The 15,467-nt window shown below is 57.7% G+C and overlaps 3 protein-coding genes across 10 annotated transcripts; 1 reads left to right on the plus strand and 2 right to left on the minus strand.

The window, feature by feature from the left end:
* Window positions 1–1,069: 1,069 nt before the first annotated feature.
* On the minus strand, window positions 1,070–6,285 carry AS3MT (arsenite methyltransferase). 7 transcript variants are annotated; one of them, XM_085064935.1, is made up of 11 exons: window positions 5,906–6,146; window positions 5,522–5,562; window positions 4,882–5,009; window positions 4,624–4,774; window positions 4,415–4,551; window positions 4,051–4,120; window positions 3,734–3,815; window positions 3,517–3,648; window positions 3,269–3,411; window positions 2,753–2,887; window positions 1,710–1,909 (listed from the first exon to the last, which is right to left on the minus strand). In XM_085064935.1, coding segments are annotated over exons 1-11 (1,119 nt in total). In that variant the 5' UTR covers window positions 5,907–6,146; the 3' UTR covers window positions 1,710–1,810. The 7 variants fall into 7 exon arrangements, 6 of the variants coding, with proteins under 6 accessions (XP_084921058.1, XP_084921061.1, XP_084921059.1 ...); XM_085064932.1 differs by lacking the exon at window positions 5,522–5,562 and adding an exon at window positions 1,070–1,459 and having other exon boundaries at window positions 1,772–1,909; window positions 4,415–4,774; window positions 5,906–6,285; XM_085064933.1 differs by lacking the exon at window positions 5,522–5,562 and having other exon boundaries at window positions 5,906–6,285.
* A 156-nt stretch (window positions 6,286–6,441) lies between these two features.
* Window positions 6,442–9,675, minus strand: BORCS7 (BLOC-1 related complex subunit 7). 2 transcript variants are annotated; one of them, XM_085064939.1, is made up of 5 exons: window positions 9,504–9,674; window positions 9,084–9,146; window positions 8,586–8,629; window positions 8,169–8,189; window positions 6,442–7,720 (listed from the first exon to the last, which is right to left on the minus strand). In XM_085064939.1, exons 1-5 carry the CDS (start codon window positions 9,642–9,644, stop codon window positions 7,669–7,671), a joined length of 321 nt encoding a protein of 106 aa, XP_084921065.1. In that variant the 5' UTR covers window positions 9,645–9,674; the 3' UTR covers window positions 6,442–7,668. The 2 variants fall into 2 exon arrangements, with proteins under 2 accessions (XP_084921065.1, XP_084921066.1); XM_085064940.1 differs by lacking the exons at window positions 6,442–7,720; window positions 8,169–8,189 and adding an exon at window positions 8,221–8,480 and having other exon boundaries at window positions 9,504–9,675.
* Window positions 9,676–9,725: 50 nt separating this feature from the next.
* CYP17A1 (cytochrome P450 family 17 subfamily A member 1) lies at window positions 9,726–13,935 on the plus strand. Its single transcript, XM_085064930.1, has 8 exons — window positions 9,726–10,783; window positions 11,273–11,411; window positions 11,897–12,126; window positions 12,341–12,427; window positions 12,518–12,727; window positions 12,967–13,136; window positions 13,221–13,324; window positions 13,563–13,935. Exons 1-8 carry the CDS (start codon window positions 10,460–10,462, stop codon window positions 13,829–13,831), a joined length of 1,533 nt encoding a protein of 510 aa, XP_084921056.1. The 5' UTR covers window positions 9,726–10,459; the 3' UTR covers window positions 13,832–13,935.
* Window positions 13,936–15,467: the final 1,532 nt, after the last annotated feature.

The following is a 15,467-nucleotide window of genomic DNA, read 5'->3' on the forward strand; positions in this document are numbered from 1 at the left end:
CAGATTATGTTGGGGTTCTTTGCATGGGATGGGGCTGCAGGACCTCCTCTTTTCATACATTGGGGACTGAAAATCTCAAGGCCGTTGCAAGCCCAAGCAAAGCCATGCAGACAAGACACCTCCACATCCACACCCTTGTGAGGACTTCTAATGCCCCACATCAAAGTCAAGTCCTCTTAGCTGCTTCCTCCCTGACATGCTGAGAATTTGGGAAAAACATAGTGCTATGCAAATGCAGTGGCATTTAAACCGTGGCCTTTTCCTGTATGCACAGAGCAGGGACCTCGCTGTGGGTGCAGCTTTCCCAGCCAAGTTGAAAGGCCACGCCAGGGACTCCTTGACACGCCATGTCTTTTTAATGAAGGGATTTGCAGGTAGCATCCCCTGCCCCAGCTGCTCTTCCTTTCCTACTGGGAAGGCTCTCTTTGATGGCAGGAGCTAATTGCTGCTAACCTCACAGGATGAGCTGTTTGGGGACTTGGATGAAGCCTTTGTAAGTAATCTAGGAAGAGGACTTGGGGAGGGAGGGGATTAAACATCTTCTTTGCAAGGTCTAATCAGTGAGGTCATTCCACACAATTTCAGAGCTCCTCTCACTTACTGGATCACAGCTGACCCCAAGGCTGGCCTGCCAGGGATTCCTACCTGAAGCCAGCTAATACCTGCCCTGATGACTCTAGATAACACGAAAGATTCTTTTTTCCAATCAGTATAGCTCTAAACCAAACAATTTACAAATTTTTGTACATCCAGTAGACCAGACTCATAGTCTAATCCAGAGCCAAAAGGATGGCCTGGCAAGGAGACTTTCCAGGAAACCATATTTATGGGCTTTTTTTTATAAGCTTAATATCTAAATTATGATTTGATTGCTGCCCTATTTTGCTGCAGATTTAGCATTCTGGGCTGACACGCCTGTTTCTGGATTTCCCATCACTTTGTGACAGTCAGATGTTACCTGACCACTCATGCCTTTCATTCCAGGTGTTCTGGAAATGCCTCCTGAACACCTGGACCCTCCTCAACCACTGCTACTTCTACTGCAGAGTATCCTTGGCACTGGCCCATGTTTCTTTTTGAACTCAAATTTTATTGTTTGTTTCTTAACTTCCCCCATGCCACAGCAAGATGATGTTTAAATGGAAAATTTAAACACTCCTGGAAAATCAGAGTGGGAAGGGGGGGGCAATGGTCCCTCATTTCTAAGTTTAGCTGTTCAGCCACCCCCAGTCTTTCCTAAACAGCTTCTGTGGGCCTGGCCATGTGGGATTCATGCTGGGCAGCAGGAATGCAGCCCATCAATTCCCACTGCAGCCTTGAAGCCCTTGCACCTTGCTCTTTGCTGGCTGTGGGATGCAGAGAGATGTGTTTCTTCTTTTCCAGAACTGCTGTATTTCCCTGCAAAACTCTACAGGTGTAATGCCTGCAGGGGACTCAGGGCTTTCCAGCTAGATGGAGTCTGGGGAAAAACAGAAACCTCAGTGGTGCTGCTCAGGGAAAGAGAGAGCAAGCCCCATCTCCTGGAAAAGGCTGCAGGGCTGCGAGTGAGACTGTCCCTGCCTGTGCACCCAAACATGCAGCCACTGCCAGCCCCACAATGAGGGGGCTCACAGGAGGGGTCCTCACTGCAACCAGGCACAACCTGTCCCACCAGACCCACCAGGGAAGCACAGCACCCCATGGCCCTGTGGCAGTCACAGCACCCAGCCTTTGAGCTCAGACATGTATTTGCTCTCTGGTGGAAGACATCACTGGAGCCACGTCCTCTCACCTGGCTGGCTTCCAACAGTGCAGGGGCACCACTTGCCACTCAGCAGCACCCTGGGGGACCACAGGTGCCACCAGGACAGCAGGCAGCACCTGAGGCAGCCAGCCGCTCCAGCAGCTGGAAGGGATCACGGATCTTCTCCTAGAGGGCAGAGAAAAACCCAGGACAGGATCAGGCCAGTGGGAAGCAAGAGGCACCTGAGAAAGTGGCATTTGCCCCTGGCTCAATCCCTGCCAGCAGAGCAACCCAAGCAGACCCTCCTTGACTAACATGGGGGGCAGCTCCCAGGTCACTCCAGCTGCTTTTTTCTGCAGCAAGGAAGAAGCCAAGAGCTCGCCTGGGACTTTAGCTCTGCTTTTATCTGAGCAATGCCTCCTTCTTGGACAGAGACCTGAGAAAATATCCCTTCCCAAGTACAAGGCTGTATTTCAGGGATACACAGCTGCAGGGTGTTATCTCCCTTGCCTCTCGTGGCCCATCTACAGCCTGGAGGGACCACCAAGGAGAAGAGAGAGGCTTCCAGCAGATAGAGTGCTTTGTGCTGCAGGGTCAAGGTTGGCAGCCAGGGCCAGCCTGCTCTTCCCTTAGCAGCTGGGAGAGTAATTAGCAGGAAGAAACTGTGTGGATGGGAAATCACCTCTCTGGGGCAGGCTGTGCACAGTTATCACCTCAGGGGAAGGATGACTCCCCTTGGGAGACCTCAGGGAAGTCCAGCTGCCAGCCTCACCAGTCCCCATGGACATGTTGAGGTGGTTAGAGTAGAAATCCCTTTGGAGGGCTCCAGCCTGGGTGGGGGTATAGTTTGTCCAGATTCAGGCACCAGGCACCACTCTCGGTGTCCCATGAACTCCTGCCCAGCCCAGAAGGACTCAAGTGTCTTGATATCATGCCACAGCCCCTCTTGACACCCCAGGGTGACTCTGATGGCATGGGACACCCATGTCCCTGTTCCTTAACCCAGCCACAGAGCTGCCTTCTACCAACCTTCACTCCCTTGCAACAGCAGCCCTGAAGTGCTGCAGCGTTGGCCTTGCCAGCTCGGATCAGGAACTCCTCTGCAAACCTGGAGCTCTGCAAGATCGCAGCCATCTCAGCATCCACGTCCACCACCTCTCCTTCCTGGGAGCAGAGGAATGGTCACAGGCCTGGTGTCCTGGATATGTGTCCCAGGGGACTCCAGGCACCCAGCCAGATGATGGGGAGAGTGAAAGCAGAGGCACATCTTGGCCCAAAACCTGGAGAAACACCCATGAAGTGCAAGCATCAGGCTTCAAACCGTTCTGGAAAACCACCATGGATGTGCTTCTACCTTTACCACAATGCAGTGCATGGATCTGTCTCCCTTTCCCACCTGTTTGCACTCCCCTCTCCCTGGGTTTACACAGCCCCTCTGCTCCCACCCACCACCCCCTCCACCAAAGCTTGCCCCCCAGATCACAGAGGATGCTGTTGAGTAGCAGCTTCATCAGATATAACCCTTCCCAGCATGTCACCCTGCACCTTGAAGGTGAAGTTGGCATCAAACACCAGCTCTCGTTCATGCCCCACGATCCCGCCGTTGTAGATGACCTGTCCTGGCCCTGCCCAGCTGCCGCCCGGCACTTTGAACAGGCGGAAAGTTGCGGAAACAAAGCGGCAGTCGCCTGCAAGGGAGTGGTTGGTGGGTTGGGCACTGAACACCTGGGCTGGGATCCCAGCAGAACTCCCCACAGCCACCTGGAGCTGACACTCCCTGGGTGGATCCTCACCAACGATGTCCTCCAGCTCCTTGTTGCCAATGGTGATGGGGCTGGCAGTGACCAGGCATGGGGGGCTGAACCCCACCTCCTCAGCAATGCTGTACAGGTCTCTCCAGTACAGGGCTCCTGCCAGGCATTCTCCTGGCATGAGACCACAGACATGGGGGATGGAGGCAAAGGTCCAGTCCCCTCACACCATGCCACCCCATCCCACAGCCCAACGCACCCCACAGCACCCGATGCTTCCGGACTGTCTCGCTCAGGCACTGGTTCGCGTAGATGTCACTGAAGTACATCTCTCCACCGGGCTGTAGGGCAGCAAGGAGTGAAGGGAGACCTCAAGGAACAAAGGGGCAAAAGGGGCAGGGAGAATTGGGAACCCCCTAATCCTACCTTGCTTGGGACCATCTGCAGAGATGCCCTCCCCTGACCCCATCCTGCATCCCTGCCTTGCTGGATCCCATTTGCTGCTTCTCAGCGACACACCAACAACAGGGCCACCCCAAGCCTGCTTTGCTGCCACAGACACCAGCCCGTCATTACCTTCAACACACGGAAGGCCTCCCTCAGCACAGCCCTCTTGTCAGGGGCAAGGTTGATCACACAGTTGGAGCTGTGGAGGAGGAGATCAAGGTTTATTTGCACCCTCTTGCACACTTTAGCACCACCAGCTGCTACACATCCACCAGCTGCTGTGTGTCCCATTGCTTCACACAGGATTTGGAAACACCAATTTGACCATGAAAAGGGCTGTTTATATTCCCGGACTCTAGCCCAGATTCTGCCTTGGGATTTCCCTTTTTCTAAAACGTGCTTGTGAAGCAGGTGACCCATTGGGATGTGGACCAAGCCCACAGCCCCAGGAAGCAGCAGGACTGGGGGTGACAGTGCCCTGCATGGCACCTACATGACAATATCGAAGCTCTCATCAGCCAGCCCCACATCAGCCAGCTTCTCCATGTAACCATGGAAGAACTCCACATTCGGCTTTCGGTAGCCAAACTTATCCATGTGGTAGGCGATGTGTTTCTTTGCCACCTCAACCTGGCAGGAGGAAGGGAACAAAGTTGGGGAGCTGCTGGGAGGATGAGGGGGAGCCCCAGTTCTGTGCCATACTTGGCCTTCAGTCATATCTATCCCGGTGACGTGGCCCTGCTCCCCAACGAGCTGGCTCAGCAGGAAGCAGTCCCTGCCGCTGCCGCTGCCCAGGTCGAGGATCCGGCATGAGGACAGGCACTCAGGGATCACCAGACCACAGCCGTAGTACCTGGATAGATGCTGAGCTGAGCTGGGCAGAGGTGCCCCATGGCATGGCCATCCAGGGGGCTGCAGCCCACAGGGATGTGGCAGTGGAGCAGAGACCCCAGGGTTTACCTGGCCACCACCTCCTCATGGACACGCTCCAGAGCATCTCTCACCACCTTGGAATGGGGCCTGCCCGAGGTGATGCACGCATTGGTTTTGAGGTCCTCTGACTTCTGCAGCTCTTTGCCGTAGTAATCCTGAGATGGGAAGGACAGAGGCCACTAAACTGTGGCAAGTTGTGCCCTGGGAGCTCCCCATGCTCCAAAACATGGGGGCCATGCCTGCACTCAGCCTGTGCATGCCCACACATCCTCTAGCACTGGCACTCTCATTTCCACCCACCCAGAAATCTATGCTAAGATCAGGCATCCCCTTGCCCCCATCCTCCCCATCTCCCTTTGCTCACACACAGAGATATGTTTGTGCAGGAGAGAATTTAATTCCCATTTGCAGTAACTTTGCAGGCTGCTGCCACCATTTCCCTGGCCAAGAAAGGTGCAGGGAACAAAGGCAGGCAAACACCAGGTTTCTCAGCCCCCCCATCCCTGTGGGCAACAGGAGCAAAGCTGCCAACTGCACCTGACCCTTTCATCTGGGCCCTGAAACAAGCTTTGTCCTTTAATGGCAGCAGGAACCCTGGCACAGCCCAGGCACAACCCCTCTGCCCAAATTCCCCATCCCTCCACCAACTCCCATCCGTGCCTCTCACCTGCACCTCCTGGTGGATCTGCTCTCTGCAGGGAGTTGCCACTGCAACAGGAATGTGGGGCTGGTGCCTGACACCACAGAGATGGGCACCAATACCAGGTCCTCCCAAGGGCTCTGAATCCCCTTCTTCCTCCAGATACCAGAGCACTTTTTGCTCTCCCCAGCAGAACCTGGAGACCCCCCAAAACCTGCAATCTAGTAGGATTCTCCCAGGGGGGTACCTGACAACACCTGCCACCCAAAAAACCCCCAGTCCCAGCTGCCCTGCAGGGATCAGCCCCCAAAACAACGCTGTAGGGTAAATCCTCCCTCCCCTGTTTTGCAGAGAACCCTTGGCCCCAAGGGCAGCCCCAGGACACCCAGCAGAAGCCCTAGGCTGACTTACTGCCTCCAGCTGCAGCGTCTCAGCTGGACTCTGCCCAGCCTGGGCCACGCTCCTCCCCAAGACCCTGAGCTGTCCCGGCATCCCGCGCTGCCTGGGCCTGGCTTCCGCCCTGACACCAGCTTCTGCCTGCCCAGGCCCCTGGCACACAGCCCTGCAGGGACACAGGCACACCGAGGGTGGCTGGCCCTGCTCCCGTGGTGGGCATGCTGTCATCATTCATGGTTCTTGCTGCACCCACACCCCCAAAACCCACCCTGCTGCCTGTTCCCCAACAGCTCTGCACCTCTACAGTGCAGCCCTGTCCCTGCTTGGCCCAAATTCAGGGAGACACAAGTGTAATGCCACAGGACTGCTGTAGCCTCTGCAGAGAACAGGACCTTGGAACAGATGAGCCACCTGCAACAAGGTGACTCTGCCTCTACAAAGCCCTCTGAGCTGAAGCACAGTGGGGGACACTGCGGCACAGAGACCCATTCAAACAGTCTTCCCAATACACAGGGACCGCCAGCAATGGAATCCAGGGCAGACTGCTGCAGTTTGGTGGTGTTCAGGACAGCTTTTATTCCCAGCAAGAAAGCTGCACGGAAAACTCCATTCCCAAAGTGCATCTGCAAAGCTGGGGATCAGAGTCACCCAAGGCAAAAATACTTGCCATGGCCCCTGGGCTAACAGTGGCACCTTAATGGGGATGCAGGAGCTGTGTGCCATTAGGTGAAGTCCAAACAGGCAGTGCCCCTAGTAGGGATGGTGAAGTCCAGCCCAGGAGCCAGACCCCAATAGCACTCAAACAGGAATGTGGCAGGCCAATGTCAGCTCTCAGCCTGCCTGCTCCTATCAGCTGTTGAAAAGCACTCTCAGGGAAACAAGTGCTTCCTGTGCACTCCAAGTGTTCCAGATAAGTGACTCACCAAAACCAAGACACAGTATTTATAGCCTGGGCCTGGACGTGAACAGGTCTCTAGCCTTCAACAGAGCAGTGCAGAACTGAGCACACCAGCTCGTGATGCTCTCCTGCCTGCTTCCCAGGCAGGCCTTTGGATACCTTCCCAACCCGATACACACACCACAGCCAAGGCTGCTTCATCAAGAGCTGGAGCAGCAGCCCAGGAAAAGGAATGCAGCTGAAGGCCGACTGCAGCACACATGGGCTGGCAAAGGGATGATGTTCCAAACTCTGGCAGAGTGGAAAATAAGATAACCTCTGAGGAGGATGCTGGCCAAACCACATCTAGCTAGGCCAGTGGCAGATGTGTGTGCTGAGATTCCTGGTTTCAGAAATTCTGTGCTGGGACTGCTTCAGCCGACACTGAAGCACCTCTCACCCACCCAGGCACTTGCAGGTCATGCTGATTAAAATGCTCTAAATAAACTGCACTTTGTGCCACCACTGGCTAAATACAGACCGCTGGCAAACTGCTTTTAAACCCTATGCCTCCGCTCTGCATTTCTTGCCAGGAGTGCTGCTGTGGGCTGAGCACCTCATGCTACAAGGGAAGTAAGCAGATGCAGGAATTGCTGGGAGAAGCAAAGCTTCAGGGAAGTTTGTTTCAGCCAGGTGTGGGTGTGTGTATGAGCATTCTGGAGCAGAGGTGTGGATGCAGGCACACGAGAGGAGGCCACATGCCCAGAAACACAGACTCTGCACGTATCCTAGCTAACATTCAGCATCATCCAGACACAGTTCTGAGCCCTGGGGCTGGAGGGGAGAGGACGCTTCACTCCCTCAGTGCCAGTCGAGATGTCCTTGTGCCTTCGGCTCCCCCTCATTTCAGCAAGTGATTCAGCTGGTCCTGAAGGTTTGACGAGCGCTCCACACTGGGCACCAAGCAAGAGGAGATTCACAGTGAGATCTGCCCCCAGACCGTGCTCTGCTGTCTGAGCCCGAGGGACCAGTGCAGCTCTATTCTGACTCTACAATAATTAGAAACCCTGGGTCCCCCTACTCTCCTCTGTGTCCCCACAAAGCAAACCTCACTTTGTGCACCCTGCTGTACACAGCTCTGCTCCCACCACCCCATCTCCTCTCACAGGCAGCCTCACAGGCTCTACCACATCAGTGAAACAACAGGAAGTTTTGATATGAATCCCATCTTTTCACTCAAATTCCCATCTCTTCACAATACTGAAGCGTCATCCTGCTGGGCCAGCACCTGCCTCAAAGGCAGCTGCAAAAACCTTTCCACTCTTCTTTCCCCCATCTGACTCCAACACCTTCCCCTTTTCACCCCCACACACATGTCCCCTAGGTCCTCCTAGAACTTACTTCTTTTGAATTGCTTCTTGCCTAGACAAGAAAAAGAGAAACAAAAAGAGAATTAGAAGAACAAAATCTCAGTCAAGGTTTATGTTATGTCCAACAAGGGCTCAAGAGGTCAAAACTCCAGGGTGTTTCTGCATTAAGTCCTGGAGGACAACAGCAGCACTGGCTTCTCCCTCTTAGCCCTGGGTACATCACCCACACTCATGGGAGACATGGTGCAGAGCAAACAGGAGGCAAAAATCTCAGCTCCCACCACAAAACAGCCTAAAGAGGGCTGGAAAAGTCCAGCTCCAGGTTCTGCTCAGCTTTGAAGAACTGAAAAAGAGAGATCAGTCTGAGCTGGCTTCACGCAAAGTCTTTAAAGAGAGCAGAGACGGACTGAGGGATCCACTCAGCCCCCAAGAGAGAACACCTACTTACTGGTACTGTAGATGAGTAGTTATTATGGCCATTTTTCTTAAACTCTGTGGAGAACAAAACAAAGAATGAATGCCTACAGAAATCACAGTGCAAGCTGTCCTAATGCCCTGGGGAGTTCTTTCAGCACAGCCACCACTGTATCGCTGCACTGCCTCCAAAACACCCTGGCCAGTACCTGTCAGCAGTGGCACACTTCCCTCTTTTTTCCCAGTGACAGGCAGACACACAAATGCTTTGTTTCAGTCCACAGTCCCTCGAGCTTTCTGTCAGAGAGGGCACAGCTTGAGGGCTGGCTGGGGTGCAGGACACTGGGAGTCCAGCAACACATAAGGGCTTGAGGAAACACTAAATTATTCTGGCCACCAGCCCCACTGCCTGAAATTATGTATTTCACTCCAGGCCTCCGACAGCATGGCTGCAAACTGTTCTTACCACCCTCCTCTCCTCCTGTTCCTAGAGATAGAAACACTGCTGCTCGAGCAGAAGAACACCACTTACATCTTCTGAGTGCAAGATGGCATCTTCCTGCATCACCATGTTTCTCGCAGCTTGACCCAGGAGCTAAAAGACAAACACACAGAGCAGGCTGAGACGCTTCCCGAAGCCCCCGTGACGGCTGGCAGGGTGACACTCGGGGTGACACCGTGCGGTGCCGAGAGAGCACATCCATCGGGAGCGCCTGAGGCACCCTGAAGGACTGGCAGTCACCCTCCCGCCTGCCACCGCCGGAGCCCCAGGTGCTGCCCAGCCGTGCCCGCATGCCGGTCCCGCTGTCCCCGTCCCTGCCCAGGCCATGTCCCCCCCTCGGACTACAGCTCCCAGCACGCCCTGCGCCGCCGCCCGCTCCCAGCGCCTCGCCGGCTCCGGCGGGGCTCGCCCGGGCCCTGCAACCGCCGCGCGCCGGCACCCGCCGCTCACCTCGGCGCTACGGGAGCCCTTCAGCACCTGCTTGGTGAGAGCGATCACGTCGGTGCCGCAGCTCGTCACCTTCTCGGTCAGGAGCCCCTTCACCGAGTGCCCGAAGCGCGCCTGGGCGTCCGCCGCGCCCCCCGCCGCCATCTTACCCCGCCCCGCCCAGCCCCGGAGCCGCTACGGCGAGCAGCGGGGGCCTGAAGGGTCGGGAAGGCGCAGCGCCGGCGGCAGGCGGAGGCACTACTGGGAGGCGCTCGTGTCCCCAAAGCACTCCCGCGGGATACCTCATCGCCTCGGGCACGGACAGCCACAGGCTGCCCATCACTGCCCGGGGATGACCAGCACTGATCAGGGTTTCTCAGCACTAGCCAGTGCTTCCCCTCTACTGCCCAGGGCCGGCCAATGGTACGAGGGGCTGAGCAGCGCTCACCAGCATTGCCGAGGGCTGCCCAGCAGTGTCAAGTGCTGCCCGTGTCTGCCCAGCACTGACGGAGCTGATGACCAGGGATGCTTAGGGCTTCTCAGCATTTCCAGTGCTGGCCATCCCCTCCCGGGGCTGTGGAGGCGCTCCCAGGCTGGGGATGGATTCCAGTGCCCCACCAGATTCCCCGCGCTGTGCTTATGGCATCCAGCACACACCTCGAGGGCTCAGCTGTCCCCACACCCCCGGCCCACCACACAGCCCTGGGGATGGAGCCCAAGGACGGATCCGGCCCTGTGCATCGCCTGGCCCCCGGCGCGCTGGAAGCTGCTCCCCCATGGCCACCCAGGCTGGCCGTGGCCCCGCTGCCCTCGCCCCCCACCATGTGCCCACAGCTGCAGAGCTGGCCACGGGCCCAGCGCCCGGCTCCCCCCTCCCTTTCCCCCCGATAAGGAGCCGAGCCCGCCTCAGAGTCAAGGAGACGACCCCGCAGCCGCTATAAGGGCCCCCCGCGCGCCGCAGCCCCGCAGCCGGCCCCGCCATGCCGCTGCTGGGTGCCCTGCTGCTGGCCCTGGCCCTGCTCTGCAGCTGGCGGCTGGCGCGCCGGCGGGACACCCTGCCGATGGCCACAGCGACAAGCTTGGGGCGCCCACGGAGCCTGCCGGCCCTGCCGCTGGTGGGGAGCCTGCTGCAGCTGGCCGGGCACCCCCAGCTCCACCTGCGGCTGTGGCGCCTGCAGGGACACTACGGCAGCCTCTACGCCCTCTGGATGGGCTCCCACTACGTGGTGGTGGTCAACAGCTACCGACACGCCAGGGAGGTGCTGCTGAAAAAGGGCAAAGACTTCGCCGGACGGCCCCGCACCGTGAGTCGGGAGAAGGTTTTGGGGACCCCTTCCCACTGTGGCGTGGGGTGAGGCGGGGACGCCCCCAAGAAAGGCACCGGCATCCAGCAGGGTCCGTGTCCCCTCCCCATCCTGCCCGCAGCCAGCCTGGGGTAGCGCGGCCCCTCCATACCCTGTTCCCCAGGGGGAGCCCTGTGCATCCTCCATCCCAAGGGTGCCAATTTTCCTGCAGCTGGCTGCATCCCTGGGCACGGGGATGTGGATTCAGGTACTACCAGGCTCCCTGCACCCCTTAAGTTCCCTGGGCATCCTAGAGCTCCTAACCCTGGCATCTGTCCCCAGACCTCTTTATCAGTTCTTGGCAGGGGGAAAGCAAAGCTCATGTCCTGTGCTTTGCCTGCCTGTGCTACCCCCCAGCCCCCGACCATCCCTGGGATGGGGTGAGATGATCATCCATCCCCCGCGGGGCTGCCCTGCCGCGGGGTGACCCTGGGACTGCGTATCCCTCAGGTGACCACGGACCTGCTGTCCCGGGGGGGCAAGGACATCGCCTTCGCCAGCTATGGGCCCCTCTGGAAGTTCCAGCGCAAGCTGGTGCACACTGCCCTCTCCATGTTCGGGGAGGGCTCGCTCGCCCTCGAGAGTATCAGTAAGTGCCTCCCACCAGCCCCAGGCTCCCTCCCAGCTCTGGTTCCTTCCCACACTGGACTTTTCTTCTTACGTGCCCTGTTTCCCTGGGAACCAAGGGAAGACTCTGGCTCAGCCCACCCCCGTGGTGTCCCCTCAGCTTGCCAGGCAGGGACTCTGTCCCTCTCCTTCTATCCCCTATACTTTACCAACACTTCTCCATATGTTTTCCACCCTGAACTTTAGTTCACCTCTCACAGATGGGGAAACTGAGGCATGGAGCCAGCTCCCTACTCCATCAGGAGGACATCCTTGCGCATCTCCATCCTCTCTGCTCCTCCCCAGCATGCAGCATTGTCCCTTCTGCCCATCCCAGCCCCTCAGGGCCCAGCCCCTACCCTGAATGATCAGGGGACCAGTCCTTCTAGCCCCCAGCTGCCCCCTTCACCCCCTCGGCTTAATCATCACCTTCTTATCACCCCCTGGCCTGCCTCTCCCCTGCCCCAGTCTGCCGGGAGGCTGCGTCCCTGTGCGAGACGCTCAGCGCTGCGCAGGACATGGCCCTGGACATGGCCCCTGAGCTCACACGGGCTGTCACCAACGTGGTCTGCTCCCTTTGCTTCAACTCCTCCTACCGGCGTGGGGACCCCGAGTTCGAGGCCATGCTGGAGTACAGCCAGGGAATCGTGGACACCGTGGCCAAGGAGAGCTTGGTGGACATCTTCCCCTGGCTGCAGGTGAGCAGGGACATGGGCACTGCCTGTTCCTCTGACCTCAGAATGAGAGGAAGGAGCTGGGATGTGTCCTGTAGGAGCTCCACTGAGTTAGGAGGGCCCCTGCCCTGGTGACTCACAAGAGTACCCTGGTGGGCACAGAGCAACTGCCTGGGGGCTTGCAGGGGCTGGGCTGGGCTGAGCTGGAGCTTGTTGTAATATGGCTTTTCTCCCTCAGATATTTCCCAACAAGGATCTGGCCTTGCTGAAGAAATGCCTCCAGGTCCGGGACCAGCTGCTCCAGAAGAAATTCACTGAACACAAGGTGCCAGCAGGGCCAGGACAGGGAGATGCTGGAGCTGGGGTGGTGGGCACTGTGCCCAGGACAGCCTGGCTCACACGTGTCCCTCGGCAGGAAGCTTTCTGCAGAGACACCGTGAAGGACCTCATGGATGCCCTCCTGCAAGTGCGGCTCAGTGCCGAGAATAGCGGCACCCCAGAGCCAGGGCTGGAGTTGACTGATGACCACCTCCTCATGACAGTAGGGGACATCTTTGGGGCTGGTGTGGAGACCACCACGACTGTGCTCAAGTGGGCTGTGCTCTACCTGCTCCACTACCCTGAGGTAGGGTCTGCACCCCACGGCAGGGGGTCTGGGTTCCCTCCAGCACCAGGGATGTCATGGGGAGCTTTGGGGAGGGCAGGTACCAAAGGAGATAGGCTCTGCAGATAAGTAGGATCCAGCTGTGGACACTTCTGCTGCACACAACCTCGCAAGACATGCTCATGATGCTGGGTGTACCACACTGTGCACATGGCACCCCACTCCCTGGGCACCCACACTGGTCTTTGCTCCCCTCCCAGATCCAGAGGAAGATCCAGGAGGAAATGGACCACAAGATCGGCTTGGTGCGTCACCCCCACCTCAGTGACCGCCCACTGCTGCCCTACCTGGAGGCCACCATCAGTGAAGTGCTGCGCATCCGGCCTGTGTCCCCCCTGCTCATCCCGCACGTGTCCCTTGCCGACACCAGGTGAGGTCCCTCTGGGGCACATCCAGGTTGTGGGCAGACACTGCGGGGAGCGAGCGACTGCCTCACTCTGAGTCTGCCTTGCAGCATCGGGGAATACTTCATCCCCAAGGGTGCCAGGGTCATCATCAACCTCTGGTCTGTGCACCACGACGAGAAGGAGTGGGACAAGCCTGAGGAGTTCAATCCTGGTGGGTTGTGTGATGCCCATCCTCTGCTGGGCCAGGGAATGGCAGGGTGGGTGCAGCAGGGCAGGGGAGGGTTGGGGGAGGCTTGGTGCTGGGAGGTTGGATCCTGCTCCTGCCTGTCTGGGGCATTCACAGCCACTGCTCCTGCAGCTCCTGAGAGGGACACGTGATGAACTTGGGCAGGTCTCAGGCAGAAGGGATTGATCCCTGCTGATGCCAGTGGTGCCCCTTCCCCTTGCAGGCCGCTTCCTGGATGAGCAGGGCCAGCACATCCACTCGCCCTCACCCAGCTACCTCCCCTTCGGAGCTGGGATCCGTGTCTGCCTGGGAAAAGTCCTGGCCAAGATGGAGCTCTTCCTCTTCCTGGCCTGGGTGCTGCAGAGGTTCACACTCGAGTGCCCCGAAGACCAGCCCCTGCCCTCGCTGGAGGGCAAGTTTGGTGTTGTGCTGCAGGTGCAGAAGTTTCAGGTGAAAGCCAGGCTGAGGGAGGCCTGGAAAGTGGCCTCATGATGGGGAGGAGCCCTGGATCCGGGGCAGTGGGGGGTGGGACCACAGAGGCTGCCCCATGGATGGGGAGCTATCCAGATAAAGCTATTCCCAACACAGCATGGCTCTGGCTATTTTTTGGGCAGATGGAGGGCAGCGGAAGGTGTGAGCTGTATGGTGGCCCCACATCTTGCTGTGAGTGCCAGGCTGAGTTGGGAGGCCATGGCCTCTCTGCAGCAGTGTGGCAGCTCCTGCCTGCTCACTGTCCTGAGCACTCACTGTCTGGCTGGATTTTGGCTCCAGCAGCAGCACAACCATCCTGTAACACAAGGGGCCGTGTTTGCTTTGCTTTTGCCAAAAACTACTGTGCCGTGGAAGGCAGGGTGGAATTAGGTTTCTGGTTCTCTATTACTTGACCTCTTAATATTTAACTAAATAGCTGCACAGCTATGGCTCAGGGCCCCTGGAGGGAAAGCAGCCAAGGCAGAGGGGAAAGCCCCACAGAGCCCCAGCACAATGTGATACCCCAGGCCTGCACATCCCCTCATTTCCCCCCTTTTCTATCTCCCCCTGCCCTCTCTCTTGCTAGCAGGCAGGAAAACAGATGTAAACCTCCCCACCACTGAACCTCCTGCTCAGTGTGTGTAAGTTCTTTCAAACCCCCAGCACTTGGCTTTCACACAGCTCCTTCAACACCAGCATCTGATGCCAAATGGGTCCTGTTAGCCTGTGGCACGAGGATGATGATGAAGGCAGTACATTTGCAGCCTGGCACAGCAATGGGAGCATCCTACCTCCTCCCAGTCCATTTTCCTAGGGGCTCAGGGTGGTAGGGAGGAGCTGGAGGAAGAGCTGCCAGGCACATGCTTGCCCCAAGGGCAATCCTCAGGTTGATTTGAGCAGCTGACCCACGAGAATCAGGGCAGAAGGAGCACGGCAAGAGCCCAGCCCTACTGCTGCTGCATGGAGTCTCTGATGCCTTCTAGGGGCTGAGCCACACACACCTTCCTGCTTCCCTGCCTGTTTCCATCACACCAGGGATGCCACTTGGTTTCCAATCTCTCCACTTCTGCTAGGACACACTGAAGCTGGGTGGGTGAAGGGGGGTGGAACTCAGAACTGGCTTTGGGAAAATCTGGCTAAACATGATGCTCTGGGCTTCCCTGGGGATTGGAATCTCCATGCCAGCCTGGTCCTTCCCCTGCCTCAGATCCTGTCACTGGCAGCATGCCTTGGCAGGGAGGCTCTGCTCCAGTCTCACACAGCATCGTGATGCCTCCAGGAGCATCAATACGACCTCCAGCACCATTTTGCCCTTTTGCCAAGGCATTTGATTTTGCTCTTGGTAAGGGAAGGTATTTTCTCCTTGCCAGAATGGGGGGCCAACACCCCGGTGTTTGCTGAGGCACCCACACAAGTGCAAAAAGCCAGTATGCAACTTGGGCAGAAATGGGGACCTTTGAACCAGGGATGTTTCTAAGCTGGAGAATGCCTCCAGCCACAGCCACTTGCACTCCACCTTCTCCATTAGCCAGGGCTGGCATGTGCTCTCCTGGGCCTGGAGACCAGCACGTGCTGCAAATCCCAGCACCCCAAATTTGGCCCTGCTGCAGGGTAACTTGCCCTGCTCCCCACCCACCTCCTCCCCACTGGGAGAAGA

The sequence above is a fragment of the Lichenostomus cassidix genome, chromosome 6 (assembly GCF_008360975.1).
Source record: "Lichenostomus cassidix isolate B80296 chromosome 6, HeHo_3.0, whole genome shotgun sequence".
Lineage (NCBI taxonomy): Eukaryota > Metazoa > Chordata > Aves > Passeriformes > Meliphagidae > Lichenostomus > Lichenostomus cassidix.